Raw genomic sequence first — 18,512 nt, 5'->3', positions numbered from 1 at the left:
ATCTTGAGACATATTCAGTCATATACCATCTTCAACCCTATGGGATTACTTGAGAGTACATAGGAGTGTGACAGTGCACGAGTGAAGAATGTGTGTATTTCTAGACACTAGACACTAGAATACTACAGCACAGTACAGGCCCTTCGGCCCTTGATATTGTGCTGACCCATATATTCCTTAAAAAAGTACTAAACCCATACTACCCCGTAACCCTCTATTTTTCTTTCATTCATGTGCCTGTCCAAGAGGCTCTTAAATACTCCTAATGTTTTAGCCTCCACCGCCATCCCTGGCAAGTCAATCCAGGCACTCACAACCCTCTGTGCAAAAAAACTTACCCCTGATGTCTCCCCTAAACTTCCCTCCCTTAACTTTGTACATATGCCCTCTGGTGTTTGCTATTCGTGCCCTGGGAATCAGGTACTGCCTATCCACCCTATCTATGCCTCTCATGATCTTGTAGACCTCTATCAAGTCCCCTCTCATTCTTCTACGTTCCAAAGAGAAAAGTCCCAGCTCTGCTAACCTTGCCTCATAAGACTTGTTTTCCGATTCAGGCAACATCCTGGTAAATCTCCTTTGCACCCGCTCCATAGCTTCCACATGCTTCCCATAATGAGATGACCAGAATTGAACACAATACTCTTAAGTGTGGTCTCATCAGAGATTTTAGAATTGCAACATGACCTCTCTACTCTTGAACTCAATCCCCCTGTTAATGAAGCCTAACATCCCATAGGCCTTCTTAACTACCCTATCAACCTGTGCAGCTGCCTTGAGGGATGTATGAATTTGAACCCCAAGGTCCCTCTGTTTATCCACACACTTAAGTAACCGACCATTAACCCTCAGCCTTCTGGTTTGTCCTTCCAAAATGCATCACCTCACACCTATCCGGATTGAACTCCATCTGCCACTTTTCTGCCCAACTCTGCATCCTGTCTATATCCTCTTGTAACCTTCGACATCCTACAGCTCCATCCACAACTCCTCCAGTCTTCGTGTCATCTGCAAACTTACTCACCCATTCTTCGGCCTCTTCATCCAGGTCATTTATAAAAATCACCAAGAGCAGGGGTCCCAGGACAGATCTTTGCGGCACTCCACCAGTCACCGACCTTCAAGCAGAATACTTTCCTTCCACTACTATCCCCGGCTTTCTTCCTGTAAGCCAATTTTTTATCCAAACAGCCAAGGTTCCACTGATCCCATGCCTCATGACTTTCTGGATGAGTCTCTGGTGGGGGAACTTGTCAAATGCCATGTAGACCACATCTACCGCCTTACCCTCATCAATTTCTTTTGTTACCTCTTCAAAAAACTCAAATTAGGCTCATGAGGCACGACTCCCTTCACAAAGCAACGTTGACTATCTTTGAGTAGACTGTACTTCTCCAAATGCTCATAGATACTGTCCTTAAGAATCCTTTCCAATAGTTTGCAGTCCACCGAAGTAAGACTCACCAGTCTGTAGTTCCTAGGCTTCTCCCTATTACCTTTCTTAAACAAGGGACCAACATATGCCATTCTCCAATCCTCCGGCACCTCCCCGCAGCCAAAGAGGATTCAAAAATCATAGCTACTGTTCCTGCGATCTCTTCTCTCTCTTCCCACAGCAACCTGGGGTACATCATGACCGGCCCTGGGGATTTACCAATCTTTAATTTTTAAAAAGATCCAACACTTTTTCTTCCTTAATCTCCACATTGTCCAGCACACAGGCCTGTTTTATTTCAACTTCACCCTGATCAAGGTCCTTTACACTTGTGAATACTGACGCAAAGTATTCATTTAGGACCTCCCGAACCTCCTCCGCCTCCAAGCACATGTTGCCTTCTTTATCTTTTAGTGGCCCCATCTTTATTCTTGTCATCCTTTTGTTCTTCACATATGCATAGAACGCCTTGGGGTTCTCCTTAATCCTACATGCCAAGGCCTTTCCATGCCCCCTTCAAGCTTTCCTAATTCCTTTCTTAAGCTCCTTTCTGGCTACCCTATATTTCTCATGAGCCCCTCCTGCATCCTGCTTCTTATATCTAACATATGCTTCCTTCTTCCTCTTGACGAGTTGCCTCATGTGTTTCGGCAGCCACGGTTCCCTTGTCCTACCATTTTTTCCTTGTCTCAGTGGGCCAAACCTATCCTGAACCCAGCACAAGTGGTTCCTGAACTTCCTCCACATTACTTCTGTGCTTTCACCCTTGAACATCTGTATCCAATTTACTCTCGCTGGTTCCTGCTTCATCCCTTCATAGTTAGCCCTTCCCCAGTTAAGCACTTTTCCATTTTATCTGTTTTTATCCTTTTCCATAGTTATGCTGAAGCTAAGGGAATTGTGGTCACTCTCACCAAAATGTTACCCCAACAAGAGGTCTGCCACCTGACCAGGTTCATTACCCAGAACTAGATCCAGTATGGCCTCTCCTCTCGTCAGCTGGTCCACATACTGTGTCAGGAATCTTTCTTGAACACACCTGACAAATTCAGCCCCATCTATTCCCCTTGCAGTCAGGAGGTGCCAGTCAATATGAGGGAAGTTGAAATCAACTAGGTTTCTCAAGAGTTCTTCTCGACAGGGTCCTTTGGTGGTTGAAGAGTTGCTCCTTGAATGCACTCTGCACTGAACACCTCAAGTTCTTTTTGGGAAGCACCCACAAATGCTGCAGCCTGTCACCATAAACCAATGTTACTTAGCTATATTTTTGCCCAGGTTATAATAATATTTATTCCTTAAGAGTTAATTTTGATGAACAAATTATTATATGGCATCTTAAAGTCATAGTCATACAGTACAAAAAAAATCTTTTGGCCCTCTACTCTCCATGCAGTCTATTAAGTACCTACCCCTGCTAACGCATGCAGAATACTGCAGGAACTCTAGGATCTATGGAAAGGAATAAACAGTTGATGTATCAGGCCGATGCCCTTCATCAGGACCTGACTCTGCTAAGCCCATTTGCCAGAATTTGATATTAATCTGCTTTTGGAATTCCACAAATGACACCTCAAGTGCATTTACAGTATCTATCACTTCAAAAGTATTCAAATTATTTGGATTAACTTTGAATTCAACAAGTCTTTGGTGGGTTTATCTAATTAGATCACATTTGTTCAAATGACTGCTAACTCTGCCCCGATATTGTTTTATATACAGTGCCTTGTAAAAATATTCAGCCCTCAACCCTTTGTTCACATGGATGAGTATTACAACTAGGGATTTTGATCAACTTAACTGAGAATTTTTATTTGCGAATCACATGCTCCTTTTTTTTCCCCACAGCAGAGCCCAAAAAACAAGGAAAATTGTAAAACATGAAAACCTAAAAATTCAAAAACCGAAATGACAGTAGTTCAAAAATATTCATCCCCTTTTACTCAGTTCTTAGTTGAACCACCTCTTGCAGCTGATACAGCCAGTAGTCTTTTTGGTTAAGTCTGCACCAGCTTGGCACAACATGATGGAGCAAGATCTGCCTTTTTGCAGAATTGCTCAATCTGTGCCAAGTTAGTTGGGTGGTGGACAGCAATCTTGAGACCTTGCCAGAGATGTTTGGTCGGGTTAAGGTCAGGACTCTTGACACGGCCAATCAAGGACATCAGTTGTCTTCATTTGAAGTCATTGAAAGACAAACTTTCTCCGGGTTTCAGCTTTCAGGTTTTTATCTAGGATCTCTCTGTATTTAGCAGCATTCATCTTCCCATCACTCCTGACTAGATTTCCCATCACTCCTGTTGCTGAAAATCATCCCCATAGCATGATGTTACGTTCATTATACTTTACATTAGGGATGGTGTTAGCTGGCTGATTCACAGTGTGAAGACAATAGAGCATTTACTCTCCACATACCGCTTGGTGTTGAGGCCAAAAAGAACCATTTTAGTCTCATCCAACCTCAAGATCTTCTTCTACATCTTTATAGTATCTTCTAAGTGACGCTTTGCAAAGTCTTTATGGTCAAGGATATACATTTTTTTTTAGCCAGGGCATTTTCCTTACCACTCTTCCATAGGTACCCTTTTTGTGCAAGGCCTTAGAGATTGTGGATCCATGAACTTCAATCTCCAATTGCATCCACTGACCTCTGCAGCTCACTCAGAATGACTGTTGCCGTTGCATTGGCCTCTCTTCAAAGTGCCTTTCTTCGCCAGTGACTAAGTTTAGAGGGGTGGCCTGACCTAGGCAGCATGGCTGTGGTTTCAAATTTTTCCACTCTTTTCCAGTAGACTGCACTAAGCTCCGAGGTATATTCAGTACCTTTCTGATGGAATTGTACCTTTCCCCAGATTTTTTCTTCTCTTATTATTTCCCTGACTTGTCTTGAATGTCCTTTTGTCTTCGTTTTGGTTTGATCTGTTGAAATTCTACCATACTATTGGATCTTACATAGAGAGGGGTTATTTATTCTTATGAATTCATTGAAACCAGGCGAACCTGTAATTTTCTACATCAACAACTTGGGTGAGTAGGTTAGTTAATACATATATGTTGCACCTGAGGAAATTTAGCATAGTAGTTACAAAGGGGATTTCAGCCTCACAATTTCTTTTTAAATGCTTAGTAAATTGTTAACAGGTTTTGGAAATTTTCTTTTGATTTGACATGATGTACATTTTGTAGATTAGCTCAAAAATTTGACCAGTATATTTTAAATTTAGAAAATGAGACATTAAAATATGATAATAGTGTTGGGGACTGAATACTTTTTCAAGGCACTCTGTGATAAGAGAATGAGGCATTTTGTGGGTCATATGAAAATTGGCAATGTGTTTGACAGTACTGGAGAAGGTTGTAAACTGGAGAAAATCTTAATGGATTAAGTCAGCACGGAAGTGTACAATGGAATTTAATCTAGAGAAGTGAATTAATAGATTTATTGTGAGCTAAGAAGAGTGTATGGAGAAAACGAGAGTGCAGATGAAAAGCTGAAGAATGAAGGGAGAATATTTAGTTGATTTTGTTTTGAAACGTGGAGGCCAAGAGAAAATTTAATTGAAGTGTAAGAATTTGTGAAGCCTGGCCAATCTACTTCCTTTATCAAAATGGTGAACAACTAGTGGCCACACTGTATATCTTGGTTACCTTGGAAGCATTTGAGGAGAGTTGATTAAAATAAATTTTCACTCAAAGGACTTCATCAGAAAGAGTAATGCAGAGTCAGAAATGCTTTTCTTTTGAAATGTACTCAGATGTGCTCTGAAAACTACAAGACTGGATTGAGATCTGGAAAATACAAATAAACTAAGATTGTTTTTGGCTGGCATATGCATGATGAATTGAATGACTGTGCTGTAACTGTGTCTGATTCTGTGATATTTAGGAATCAAATGTAATTCATAAGTTTACATTGATCTCAACTAATTTTACAGAATATAAGATCTCACTTCACACAGAGCCATCTATTATTTGTCAGTGCTTTAGCAATGTGAAATGCAAGATCATTGATCATCCAAATTTGACAAGCTCCAAAAATAATACTAGCCATCCTTGTCCTACTGATTAAAAACCCTATTATCTAATCATCAGGCAATGATTTCTGAGGCCCATATTAGTATACATTAAGTTTACTTTTCCTGATGGGTTAGCCAAATTTATATGCATAAGTTGTATAAAACTTATGAATATAAATTTTGACTAAATCCAATTGGACGAAGATTTATGATCCTTGCTTGCAGGCAGCTGCATATAAATTAATGTTCAATAATCTGATAGCATCATACTTCAGGATTGTTATTCCATCTGCTCATTTAATGCTGTTTCAATAATGAACCCACATGAATCAGGGTTTCATGTTGCCAGACTGCAAATGCAAGTTAGTAAAAAGCAGAGGAATACTGAGATTTCACTCAGCTGATGCTGAAGTTTTCCCTTTATTCTCAGCTACTCCTGCAAACCTAATGTCTAATTCAGTTTATTACCTAATTTTGAATGTCAAGTGACTGAACCTTTTTTGGCTAACTTCCTGTGCAGAATCTTGTCAAATGCTTTGTTGAAGTCCATGTACACAGCGGTCTCAACTTTGCCTTCAGCAACTTTCCTGGTAACTTCCTCAAAAAATACTTTCAGATTGGTTAGGTGCAAACTACCACATACAGAGCCATGCTGACTATCCTTAATCTGTCCAAATAGTCATATCGGGCCCCTCAGAATACCTTGCAGTAGCTTTCCCACTACTGATGTCAGGCTTACTGGTCTATTATTTCCTGGTTTATTCTTAGAGCTTTTCTTAAACAGCAGAATAACGTTAGCTATGATCCAATTCTCTTGATAGCTCACCTGTTGATAAGGATAATTTAAGTACAGTCGGCCCTCCTTATCTGCAGATTCCGCATGCACGGATCGGGAAAACCCGGAAGTGCTCTCTCCAGCACTCGTCGTTTGAGCATGTACAGACTATTTTTTCTTGTCCTTATTCCCTAAACAATACAGTATAACAACTATTTGCATTGTATTAGGTATTATAAGTAATCTAGAAATGACTTAAAAGTACAGGCAGTCCCCAGGTTATGAATAAGTTCTGTTCCCGAGTCTGTCTTTAAGTTGGATTTGAAGTCGGAACAGGTGCATCCGGTATTATTTAGCATCAGTTAGTCAAACGTTTTTCATAGTATATAGTACATATTTTACTTTTCTATGCACATAAAACACTGAAGAAATGTATGTATTTCAATAATTATATCACTGCGTTGCTTTAGTAATAATTGTAGCTTTCATTGGGGCAGGGCCTTTCACATGCTCCATTAAAATTGTTCCGATCGTTGATCAACTGTAGCCTAACGCTTTTCCAATAACCAATGGCATTTCACCTCTTTCCGATCGTTTTATTACTTCCACCTTATTTTCAATCATGATCGTGATTATTTTTGTGAACAGAAACACTGCGGATTCAGAGCTGCGCTGGGTCCTAATGTCCACTGCAGTGAGACACGTTAAATAAAGTCTGGGGTTCTGCTGGATCCTAAAGACCACAGCACTGATACAGGTTAAATAAGGGACTTGAACATCCGTGTTTTTGTTGTATCCGCGGGGGGTCTCGGAACCAATCCCCCGTGGATAAGGAGGGCCAACTGTATATGTCTGCTAGGGCACCTGATATTTCTGCACTTGCCTCCCACAGGGCCCAAAGGAACATCTTGTCAGACCCTAGGGTTTGAGTTGTGTAAAGAAAGCAAACAACTCCTTTGTAATCTCTATAGGGTCAATGACCTCGGTGCGGCTTTGGCTGGCTTCTGTAGACTGTGTCAGTCTTCCGAGTAAATACAGATGCAAAAAGTCCATTTAAGATTTTCCTCATCTCTTTTGGCTCCAGGCATAGTTTACCAGTGTGATCTTCCAAAGGACCAATTTTGTACCTTGCTATCCTTTTGCTCTAAACATATCAGTAGAATCCCTAAGGATTCTTCTTTACCTTGCCTGCTAGAACAGCCTCGTGCCTTCTTTTAGCCATCCAGATTTCTTAAGTGTTCTCTTGCATTTCTTAAACTCACAAAGTACCTCTTTTGTTCCTACGTGCTTATACCCACTATGCAACTCCTTTTTTTATTAACTAGGGCCACAATGTGTTTCAAAACCAAGGTTTCCTAAACCTGTTATCCTTGGCTTTTATTGTGACAGGCACTTATAAGCCTTGGACTCTCAAGATTCCACTCTTGAAAGCCTCCCGCTTACCAAGTACACCTTTGATGGAAAACAGCCTGTCCCAATCCACATTTGCCAGATCCTTTCCGATAGCATCAAAATTGCCCTATCTCGAATTTAGAATCTCAACATGATGACTAGATCTATTCTTTTACAAAGCTACCTTGAAACTAATGGCGTTATGATCACTAGGTGCAAAGTATTCCCCTACACAAGTTTCTGTTACCTGCCCTGTCTCATTCCCTAATTGGAGATCAAGTATAGCACACTCTCTCTCTGGTACTTCTGTACATTTCCTGGACGTACTTGACAAACTCAATCCCATCTAGTTCTTCTACAGTACAGGAGTCACAGTTAATATGTGGAAAGTTAAAATCACCTACTTTCACAATCTTGTGTTTCTTGTGATCTTTCTCCAAATTTGTAAATTCTGTGGACTTTTGGGTAGTTTATTAACATGGGTCACCTTCCTTTTTTGCGATGGGGGCCGGGGGGGGGGGTGATCACAACCAGAATATAGGTGATAAGTCAACTATAAGTTACTTATAAGTGGCTAATACACAATTTTGTTTCTAAGAGGGTTTATCTGACAAATTTAATATTAAATATACAGCTCATATTTTCCTCACATGAAAATAGTGATAAGTCAATTATAAGTTACTTATAAGTCAATAGCATCATAACATTTTAAGTAACGTTTGAATATTTAACACACAGCGCATATTTTCCCCGTATGAACATATAAAATCATTGCAACACACCAATATCGCTGAATCAGTGGGAGCCTTTGTTTCCCTGCAACAAGACGGTCCCATGGAGGGGTGATGGGAAACAGTGATACTTGAAGGGGGTTCCTTATGTCCAGTCTATTCTGCGATTTAGTATTCATTGCAGAAAACACCGCTTTACAGAGATATGATATTGGAGATGGAAGCAACGTTTTCAGTGCTTTCGTGGCTAACTCAGGATATTCAGCCTTGACTTTGATCCAGAATGCCGGCAGAGATGTTATGTCAAACATACTTTTCAGCCCACCGTCATTTGCAAGCTCGAGGAGTTGATCTTCTTCGCGCGCTGACATGGATGATTCACCGGGGAAATTCACACTCTTTTGCGCGTCTTGGGTCATTTGTGGTTGGGAAGTAACGCTCGAATTCTGTCGACAGCGAAGATAGGTGATCGCGCACCAGCTGTGAGAAGGACGGTGCAGCCTCAGTCTCTCCCAAAATCCCAGCTAATGTTGGGAACATGTCAAATATGCCCCTGTCCATTCGCTGTCCCCACAGGTCCAGTTTGGCTTTGAAAGCAGACACTTTATCTGCCAACTTGAAGACAGTTGTCATTCTCCCCTGAAGTGACAAATTGAGTTAATTGAGAAAGTTGAAGATGTCTCATAGATAAGTGAGTTTTGCTGTCCACTCCTTGTCACTGAAGTGTGCTGCCAATGGTGACTTTTTTTCCTGAAAGTAATCCCTGTAACAGCTGTCTTAACTCAAAAACCCTGGCCAGGGCTCTTCCCCTTGATAGCCACCTGACTTCAGTGTGTAAGAGAAGGCATTTGTGCTCTGCATCCATTTCCTCGCAAAGCTGCTCAACAGATGTGAGTTAAGGGCTTTTGCTTTGCTGTGATTGATAACTTCAACAGTGTCACTCAATACGCTGTTAAGACCAGGTGACATTTTTCAGCTAGCCAGCATTTCCCTGTGTATGACACAGTGTGTAGACTGGCATTCAGGAGCAACCTCTTTGACTTGGGTAGTGAAACCAGACAGCCATCCAGTCATAGCTGCAGCCCCGTCTATGCATATTCCAACACAGAATGACCAGTCCAGTTTGCCTGACATGTAGTCATTCAAGGACTTGAATAGTTCTGCCCCAGTTGTGTTAGTTGGCAGTGGCAGTGCACACAACGTATCCTCGTGCACATTATCTTGAAATATATATCGCACATAAACCAGCAGTATTGCCTTGTTGACATCGGTAGACTCGTCGACCTGGATAGCATACCATGGTGACCGGTTAAGCCGTTCCAACAGTTGTGCTTCGATGTCCTCCGCTATGTCATCAATTCTCCTTGAAACTTTGGTAGCTGAAAGAGAAACCTGTGCCATCTTGTTAGCTGCAGCTTCTCCCACAGTTCACGGCACATGTCCTTGGCAGCAGGCAGAATCAATTCTTCACCAACAGTGAAAGACTTCTTCGCCTTAGCAATACGGCTAGCCACTAAGTACGACACTCAGAGCAGCAGCGTTTGTGGAGGTGGAGGCTGTCAGCACTCGCTTCTGTCCCACTTACTCACTTTTTTTCCACTCAAAAAACTCAACGGGTTTGTCTTTAAGTGCAGGGTGCTTAGATTCAAAGTGCCGAAGCAGTTTTGAGGGCTTCATTGCCTCATTAGACAGTTTGTCTCCACATATCACACATGGGGCTTGGAGCTTGCGAGTCACCGGTTGTATTAAAGCCATATTTTATGTACGACTCGTATTTTCTGTTGAGGGAAGCTTTCTTTTTTTTTGCAGTCTCAGCCTCAGCTGCCTCTGCAGGTTCTCCAGTCTGCCATGACATTTTCGCTAACAAGTAATGCCACCTTTCCCCTTAATCCCTCCTACTCTAAAACAAAGGAACTCCGGAATATTGAACTGCCAGTCCTGCCCCTCCTGCAATCAAGTCTCACTAATGGTTACATTGTCATAATTCCATGTGTTGATTCATGCTCTGAGCTCATCTGCCTTTCCTACAATGCTTCATGCACTGACATTGCTCAAGGAATTTCAGTGTCACTACTATCCTGCTTTAACTGATTTCTGTTTAGCTGCATTTTGTTTACTAGGGCCTTGTATTTGAATCACTCCTACTTCATGACAGCTGATTTCTGAGATAGGCTTGCTGCAAGTTTCTGCACTTGTAATCCAGGCAACCTTGACCCATGGGTTTATCATGTTCAGAATATATAGTGTGCGAAGCTTTGTTCTGTGAATGCCGAAGGATAGCAGTCATGCCTGAATGGTTGACATAACTCTGGCATTTCCACCAGTTAAACAACGTATCTAGTTTCAAAAGGGAGCTGATTAAATCTCTGATGTAACATTGTGTTTAACATAGTTTTCCTTAGATAACCCCTCAATAAATATGTTCCGAGTTATTTCTCAGGTATGTTTTTGAGAAGGAAAACTGATTCTGATTTACATAGTTTGATACTGGGGCTTAAGGTTTGTTAGTAGAGGTAGGTTTTAATGAAGTTTTTTAAAGGAAAGAATGGTGGTGAGGTACTGAGAGTTTGCGAGGTAATTGTAGAGCTTTCATGGGTTTGATAGTTGAAGGTTGGCAAAGGTAGAATCATTAAGTTTGGGAATGATCAAAAGGCCAGACGATGAGAGTGATTATCATTGGACAAATAGGATTGGAGCAAGTTGGAGAGAAGGAGAGGGTTGAAAGTATGAATGGATTAGAAAATTGATAAGAGTTTTAAAATCAGTTTTGCTTAATTCAGGAATCATGGGATATCATTTAACATAGGAATGATCAGGAATTTCTGTAACTTAGAACATAACCAGCGGGGTTTACAATGTAAAGTTTACAGAGATGTAATCGAGGAAGCTGGTTCTGAATCCAAGTGGGATCATAATCGGGTGCATATTTCAGTGGTAGAAATAGAAGGTCTTAGAAAGTAGTTAAAATTAGGCAGGAAACTGAATTCAGGGTTAAGTGTAAAATCACAATCCAACAGTCATTTTCAGTTTCATATGATTTCCATGGAGAAGGATGAACTTTATGGTCAGGGAAGAAAGATAATGGCAGAAATCTCTGTACAGGAAATATATTTCAAAGTAAAGGTGATGTGTGATTTGGTGGAGAGCTTTCTTGTGGAGGTATTTCCATGTTCTTGCTGCTCCTGTACTTTGTTGTGGTCATTGTAGACACCAGTATCCTTATGTTTAAAAAAAGACCTTTATTGGGGATAACTTTACCATAAGGCCATTCGACATAGGAACAGAATTAGGCCATCTGGCCCATTGAATCTGCTGTGCCATTCTATCACAGCTGATCGTTTTTCCCCTCTCAGCCCAACTCCCTTATCCAAATTCACTGTCTAGGTTGACGCTGGATAGTTACTTAATGCTATTCTTTCTTTTTTAACATGGTAGTGATGATGCTATACCATAACATTTTTTTTACAAGGCAGTACAGAATGATTATCGTTGAATGATAATCCTGATGATGTAAAGGCCAAATAAGGAAATGATCCACCTCCTCATCCAAGTCATCCAAGCCAAATTAACAGCTTTAAAAAGAAGCAGATTCGCATTTAAGATGGTACAGGGCACTAAACCCTTCAGCACCACAACTTCTCATTACTCACTTCCTTACTGGCACAGCAAATGTAGGAGATTCTTGATGCTTGTAACTGATCCACATCATTGCACATGGACTAACCACAGAATTTCGGCTGTGGCTGGTGACTGCATGTGCTGTTGCAGAGAATATATCATTGGGCAACTTGAGTCAAAAAATCCAATGATGTAGCGCTTATCTGGTTTTACATTTTTTGCTTGAGAAAAGTGTGTTATTTGCATGAATAACTATTAATATGTAATTTATTTTCATCATTTGTAAATGGTGGACTTCCATATTTCTAATTCTTCAAATTGGCTTCTATTTTTATTATGATTTTTTGAAATTCAGCACAGCACTAGTAAAAAAGGAATTATATTGGAAAATAAAACATTCTCTTCCTTCTATCCAATTAGGCAACCACATCCTACCTGATGAAGATTTGGCTGCCTTTCACTGGAGTTTACTAGGTCCAGATCATCCTCTAGCCTCATTAAAGGTAAAAATTATTATTATATTAATAGTAATATCTGCAGTTGGTTGAGTTTTCCTTCAGTGATTGATATGGTAAAATCTGTTGAGAACCATTGAATATTTGAAGCTGAAATGTTTCTTTCACCAGAATTTTCTGCCCTCAGCATGATAGTTTTCTAAAGCAGGGTCGATAACGCATTTATCACCCCTCTTCTTCAATTTTATTTTTTGCTATTGTATTCTCATTCTGCTATTCATCTTATTCTCTCTTCTTGTACCCATATGCATTTCTCTTGAAAAACCACTGTTTTGGAAATTTTGTTGATGTGCTTGACATTCCCTGGATGCTCCAATGATTTAATTACCCACTGCTTGGAGATGAACGAGATTTCCCGAGAGTAATGCTGCTGATTTTTCTTTGCTTTTCCTTGGGTAGGAATCTAACTTTCATTCTGTCTCCTTTTGGCAAGGGCCTTGGAATTGGAAACATATTCTGTGGAATATCCAGTAGAAACTTGGACACTCATTCCTCATGACCACTTTTGTCCTGCTGTGGATTTGGGTAATATGTGGCACAGTATGTTGGTATAGTTTAAAAAGATATTATCTTGTTTCACAAAATGAGGCAGACTAATTGTCTGAACTTGGGTCATCTATCCAGAAAGAAAACTGCCTAGTCTGTGTTCACTTCCACAGCATCTAATTGTTTCTGAACTAATTATAGACTTTTACTTTGCTGTACCACCCAAAAATTTGTTTATTCAATAGCCTGTGTGAAGAAGAGCTTACTGAAAGAATAAATTGATCTTTTATGAGTTTGAATTAATTTATTCGTGCTTGTATAGTTATTTTCATTTTTCTAACCTTTAGAATGACTAGATCTTTATTCTACCTTTAGAATTAAATGCATTGTCTATAGATAAATGTAAAGCACATGCTTGATCGTGCCCAAGTCTTTTGATATGAGGTATAGTCGTTGATAGCCTTTGGCTTTTAAGTTTTCTTCTAAGGCTTGATTACCTCCTGATTTGATATCGAGATTCTGACTGTGTGCTTTCAAAATGTGGTTTTATAGTATTGGCATCACTCATTCATGCCCAGTAGTTTGTCCAGTAAACAATCAAACGTAACTGGAACAGCACATGGTAGCATTTCAATTCATCCACAGTTAAAATTAAGTCTGCAGAAAAATCTTGATTTTTTTCATAAAAGCCAAACCATTTGAAGAATTTTTATTTGTACCTTTAAATGAAAATGAAACTTTATTACAACTTAAGCTCTTGAAATCTTAACTTGGACTATTACTGTGCAAGTTTATTGTGTATTATTGATATCAACAAATTTTAAGATGATCAAATTAGCATTACATAATTTTAAAAAGGTAAAAACAGTAAAAGGTTAATTTTAAATTTTCTTCATTACCAGTTTAGAATTATGTAGGAATGGAAATTTACTCCTACTAGTTTTTTTAGGGGTTTAAGCCACATGCTCTTTAGTTGATTAAATTTTTAATTATTCTCTAGCAAATATTTCCTTACAGTTTAAGATGTTAATTGATGGAAGATAATTTGGTAATCTCAATCAGTGGAACAAAATGGGATGCCCAACTTGATCGGTTAAATTTGTTCAATTTAATTTGCACTCATTGCTTCCATCCAGGTAGCTGTAAAGCATTAGAATCACAAATGGTTATCCGAGACAATACAGTTTCCAGTGAAAAATAACATGATACTTCATGAAATGATTCTTCATGCACTGTTTCTTTCTATTGAAATGGTGAACCCCCTCAAAAGGATATCATTAATTTTAGTCCTTCTTGAAATATAAAATAGAATTTACACAGATTGAATTAATTGTTATGGCGATGTCATTCAGTGTTTCACGTGTACGTTGATAACACCCATTTCTGCATCTTGTTTGCTTCTTTTGATTCTTGGTATCAGACTCCATGTGTGACATGTTGCCCTACATCAAAATCCAAAAAATCGGCAAGCCCATCTGCCTTCATCTCTATAATATTGCTAGTATACATGAGACATAAACAAATCTGAGCTTGTATATCTACCTATCCATTAGTTACAACTTCTGTGTTCTACCTTCTGCTTTTATGAAACTTTGCTGTATTCATTCTTTGTAAAAATGAGTTTCTCTGTCATTTTCTTCATCTTTTTGCTTATTCATAATTCTCTGTTGTGTCCAATGTAAAATTTTGTTGATGTGTTTTTATTGCTGCGTGGTGTTGGCCTTGCTGACTATGTAACCTATGCCATTTCATTCCCACTAATTTGTTATGAATCCTTCCCTGTCCATTTTGTTTTTTGTCCATTATTAGCAGTGGTGGCAGCAATTTTGTCCCTAAATTTTCCACCTCTTCTCCCTTAGGATCACCCTGAAAACTGACCTCTTTGATCGTACTTTTAGAGTCAGAGAAAATACAAGGTAGAAGCAGGCCCTTCAGTCCATCTAGTTCGAACCAAACTTTTAAACTGTCTAGTCCCGCCAAAAACTCTTCCTAATATTTCCTGCTGTGGTTCACATTGTGTTTGTGTCTGAATGTGCTTCTGATTTTTTAAAAATTTATGTTAGTTAAGATGCTATAAAAATTCAAACTAGTTACAATTTTCTAAAACAATGTGTGAGTGTAAGGAAATATTTTAAATATTCAACCTTTGGCTTTATGTACTTTCAGGTACGAGCGCACCAGCTTGTTCTTCCACCTTGTGATGTAGTGATAAAAGCAGTTGCAGAATACGTGCGTAATATTCAGGATATTGGAGATTTGGATGCAGTTGCAAAAGATGTTTTTAAACGTTCTCGGGTATGTAACAAATAAAAACAATCATGACATTTACTGTATGTTGCACAATACTGAATGATTCTTATTTGTATTTCTCCTTCATGCCATTGGTGAAAAATGCTGATTCCTTTGTCATTACTGGTTTGATCATTTGTACCTGTTATAAGAGATTTAAGATTAAGTTCAGTTATCATTCAACCATACATGAATATAGCTAAATGAAACACTGTTCTTTTGGGGCTGAGGTGCAAAATGCACTACCAACAGCACACTGCACATACTGTAGCACATAGCACAAATAGCATATATGGTTATGATTTCAGAAAAAACATACAATCACAAAGAGAAAAAAATAATAACATATCGCAAGTCCCTTTGTGACATGACTACACTGATGGTAAGTTGGCTTGGTCTTATGCTTGTTCTTCCACCGAGCAAACCCTGGAGGGCAGCACCACCTCATCATCTCTTCCCCTCTGTGATTACCACAGGCAACCTTGCAGTCTTGGCCCAGACCTGGTCCTCACCACAACCAAGGCTACACAGCTTCCCTGCCATTGGTAACGCCAATGAGCCAGTGAACCAGACCTGCAGTACTCTGCATTACCAATGTCTAACAGGTTCTTGCAATCACAATAAAAATGTCCAAAACAATCACTCACACCGGGTACACGACAAGTCTTAGCAACAGCACAACGGTACGCAATAAAACCAGCTCCATCGCTGTCTAGCAGTGACTTGCAATCGTAAAAAAGTCTTACAAGAGAAACAAAAGCACCTTTGATTGGACCTGATGTGTCCGCTGCATCCAAGCATGCTATCATCCTATTAGTTAGATAGTAAATATAATGGATTTATAGCTAATACTGTCCAGTTAGCTGAAGTTTCATGGAAATAGTTAAAAAATGTGTATTTTTTTTTACAAAAGACAAACTGTTTAAGTGAGCACCAAACTATGTATAGTACTAACAATACAATACTATAAAACTGTGTATTATTTCCTAAAAGGCATCGGCGGCAGGAATTCATCCAGAGTACACTACTGTGTTCTTTTGATTCACTATAAAGGAACAAAATCAGCGCAGACTTCTAGTGCAGATAATGCTTTCATACATAGCTTTCAATGATTACTTTCTCCAAATCTTTCAAGCCTGAATGTTTGAAACCTGAGTGAGCAAAACAGTTCTGTTTGTCTTACTGCTTATTCCTCACTAATTCTCAATGACCAGAATTGCTGAATTTTGAACACAAACATATACAACTGACGCTATTTAAAAACTGTTCGCTCTAAGCACAGTTTAGTGTCTTAACAGCTTCGAAAGTTGTGCTTGACTAGCACTAGTTAGAAACTGTTCAGCATTGGTCTTCTGCTCCAATTAAGTAGCCTAGTGTCTGAAATATAGAAAGGGAATCCTGGCTATTTTCTCGAATAGCTTTTGTTTTTTAAGAATTGGTTCGAATAATTGGCTGCCCTGATTAACTGGTGGCCCAATTAACCAGAATCCACTACACTTGTAGGCTATTTGGCCTAGTATTAATTTTTCTAGTAACAATTATTCAGTAGTGTTCTTGTGTTGTAGCTTCCCTTACTAAAGCCTTGTTGAGGCCTTTTGCTAACTTCAGGAGGTAAAGAGTAGGAATAGAAACTTGGAGGATGTTAATGACAGAATGTAAAGTATAATGTGAAAAACTGAAGCATAATAAGTGAATACCAAAAAGATACAGTATGAAGCAGGTAAAAATGTGAGGTTGAAAATGTTGTAAAACAGAACAAGGGCTAACAGGGCTAATAGCTGCAGTATTCTCAACTATCAGAAGAAAAAGCACTTACAAAGCAAGTACAGTCGGCCCTCCTTATCCGCTGGGGCTTGATTCCGGGACCCAACGCCCGCAGTGTTTCTGTTTAGGAAAATGATCATGATTGAAAATAAAGTGGAAATAATAAAGCGATCGGAAAGAGGTGAAACGCCATCAGTCAATGGAAAAGCGTTAGGCTACAGTCAGTCAACGATCGGAACAATTTTAAAGAATAAAGTGAGAATAATGGAGCATGTGAAGGCCCTGCCCCAATGAAAGCTACAATTATTACTATGCAACGCAGTGGTTTAATTATTGAAATACAAATGTTTCTTAAGTGTTTTATATGCATGGAAAGGTAAAATAGCTACTATATACTAAGACAAACATTTGACTAACTGACACTAAATAATACCGAATGTACCTGTTCTGACTTAGAGAACTTCCATTTTTTTCAATCCCGATCCGCAGTAACCTATTCACATCCTCCCGTATACTTTAAATCAACTCTAGATTACTTACAATACCTAATACAATGTAAATAGTTGTTATACTGTATTGTTTAGGGAATAATGGCAAGAAAAAGAGTTTGTACATGCTCAAACAACAAGTGCTGGGGAGAGAACTTCCGGGTTTTCCCGATCCGCGGTTGGTTGAATCTACGCATGCAGAACCCGCGGATAAGGAGGGCCGACCGTATTTCCATTCTGTTTGCACTGTTACGTACCCCGTAACTGGGTCACTTACCAGCAAAGATAGAGAGGTCCGTTGAAGTCTGATGGTACTATTTTAACAGTATTTATTGATAAAAATACACAAAATAATATCAATGCAAACATACAGATAATATACGTCGTCAATACTAAATCTAAAAGCGCGGGTATAATAATAATCAATAAGAAATAGCTCTATCGTTGTCTAGGGGATAATGTATTGTCCAATGGAAATATGAAAGTCACTGTTAGTTCGTTCAAGTTGCAGCGTTTTGGTTTGAGAGAAAGACAGGTTAAAAATTGCCCAGTCCTTTTATGATGTCAACCCTTCGAGAGTCGTTGGGAGTTGGTTTCCCCGTTGTTAGCTAAAAGCCGTTCTGCCGTGGTAAAAGCCATCGGTTCCGGAGCAAATGGAACCGAATGCACGTGGCCTCTTCCCATCGGCTTCCGCTATTACGGGATCGCTAGCATTTCTTCTGGTGCGTCTGAGGGGCTGTTCCCACAGACCCTCTTTTATCCTGACTCACCGTCTCAGATGTCAATCAGGTTGGGGTGATGCAATCCCTCCCTCAACCAGCCCACTTTGCCTGAGGGCTTCCACGTAGCACAGTATTGTAATACACAAGTCTGTCTCCAAGAGACAATGGCCGTTTCCTGTAGTTTTTATATCGCCGGGGGGGGGGGGGGGGGGTCAAGACATTCCGCACGTCTCTCTCTCTCATTTCCTGGGTCTCCTGACCCAAATCTATAGTGATCCTGCGAT

General features: G+C 39.6%; 1 protein-coding gene across 2 annotated transcripts in view; it reads left to right on the top strand.

The window, feature by feature from the left end:
• The window catches only part of LOC132377774 (constitutive coactivator of PPAR-gamma-like protein 1), a 138,221-nt gene that overhangs the window by 42,362 nt on the left and 77,347 nt on the right, over positions 1-18,512 (top strand). For both annotated transcript variants that reach the window (XM_059944120.1, XM_059944119.1), the window contains exons 3-4: positions 12,385-12,467; positions 15,132-15,260. In XM_059944120.1, coding sequence (XP_059800103.1) covers positions 12,385-12,467; positions 15,132-15,260 — 212 coding nt within the window. The remainder of the gene's footprint in view (positions 1-12,384; positions 12,468-15,131; positions 15,261-18,512) is intronic.

Source organism: Hypanus sabinus, chromosome 19, assembly GCF_030144855.1.
Source record: "Hypanus sabinus isolate sHypSab1 chromosome 19, sHypSab1.hap1, whole genome shotgun sequence".
In the NCBI taxonomy this organism is placed as follows: Eukaryota; Metazoa; Chordata; class Chondrichthyes; order Myliobatiformes; family Dasyatidae; genus Hypanus; species Hypanus sabinus.
The sequence above is the reverse complement of the archived record's forward strand: the minus strand, read 5'-3'. Positions and strand labels throughout refer to the sequence as shown.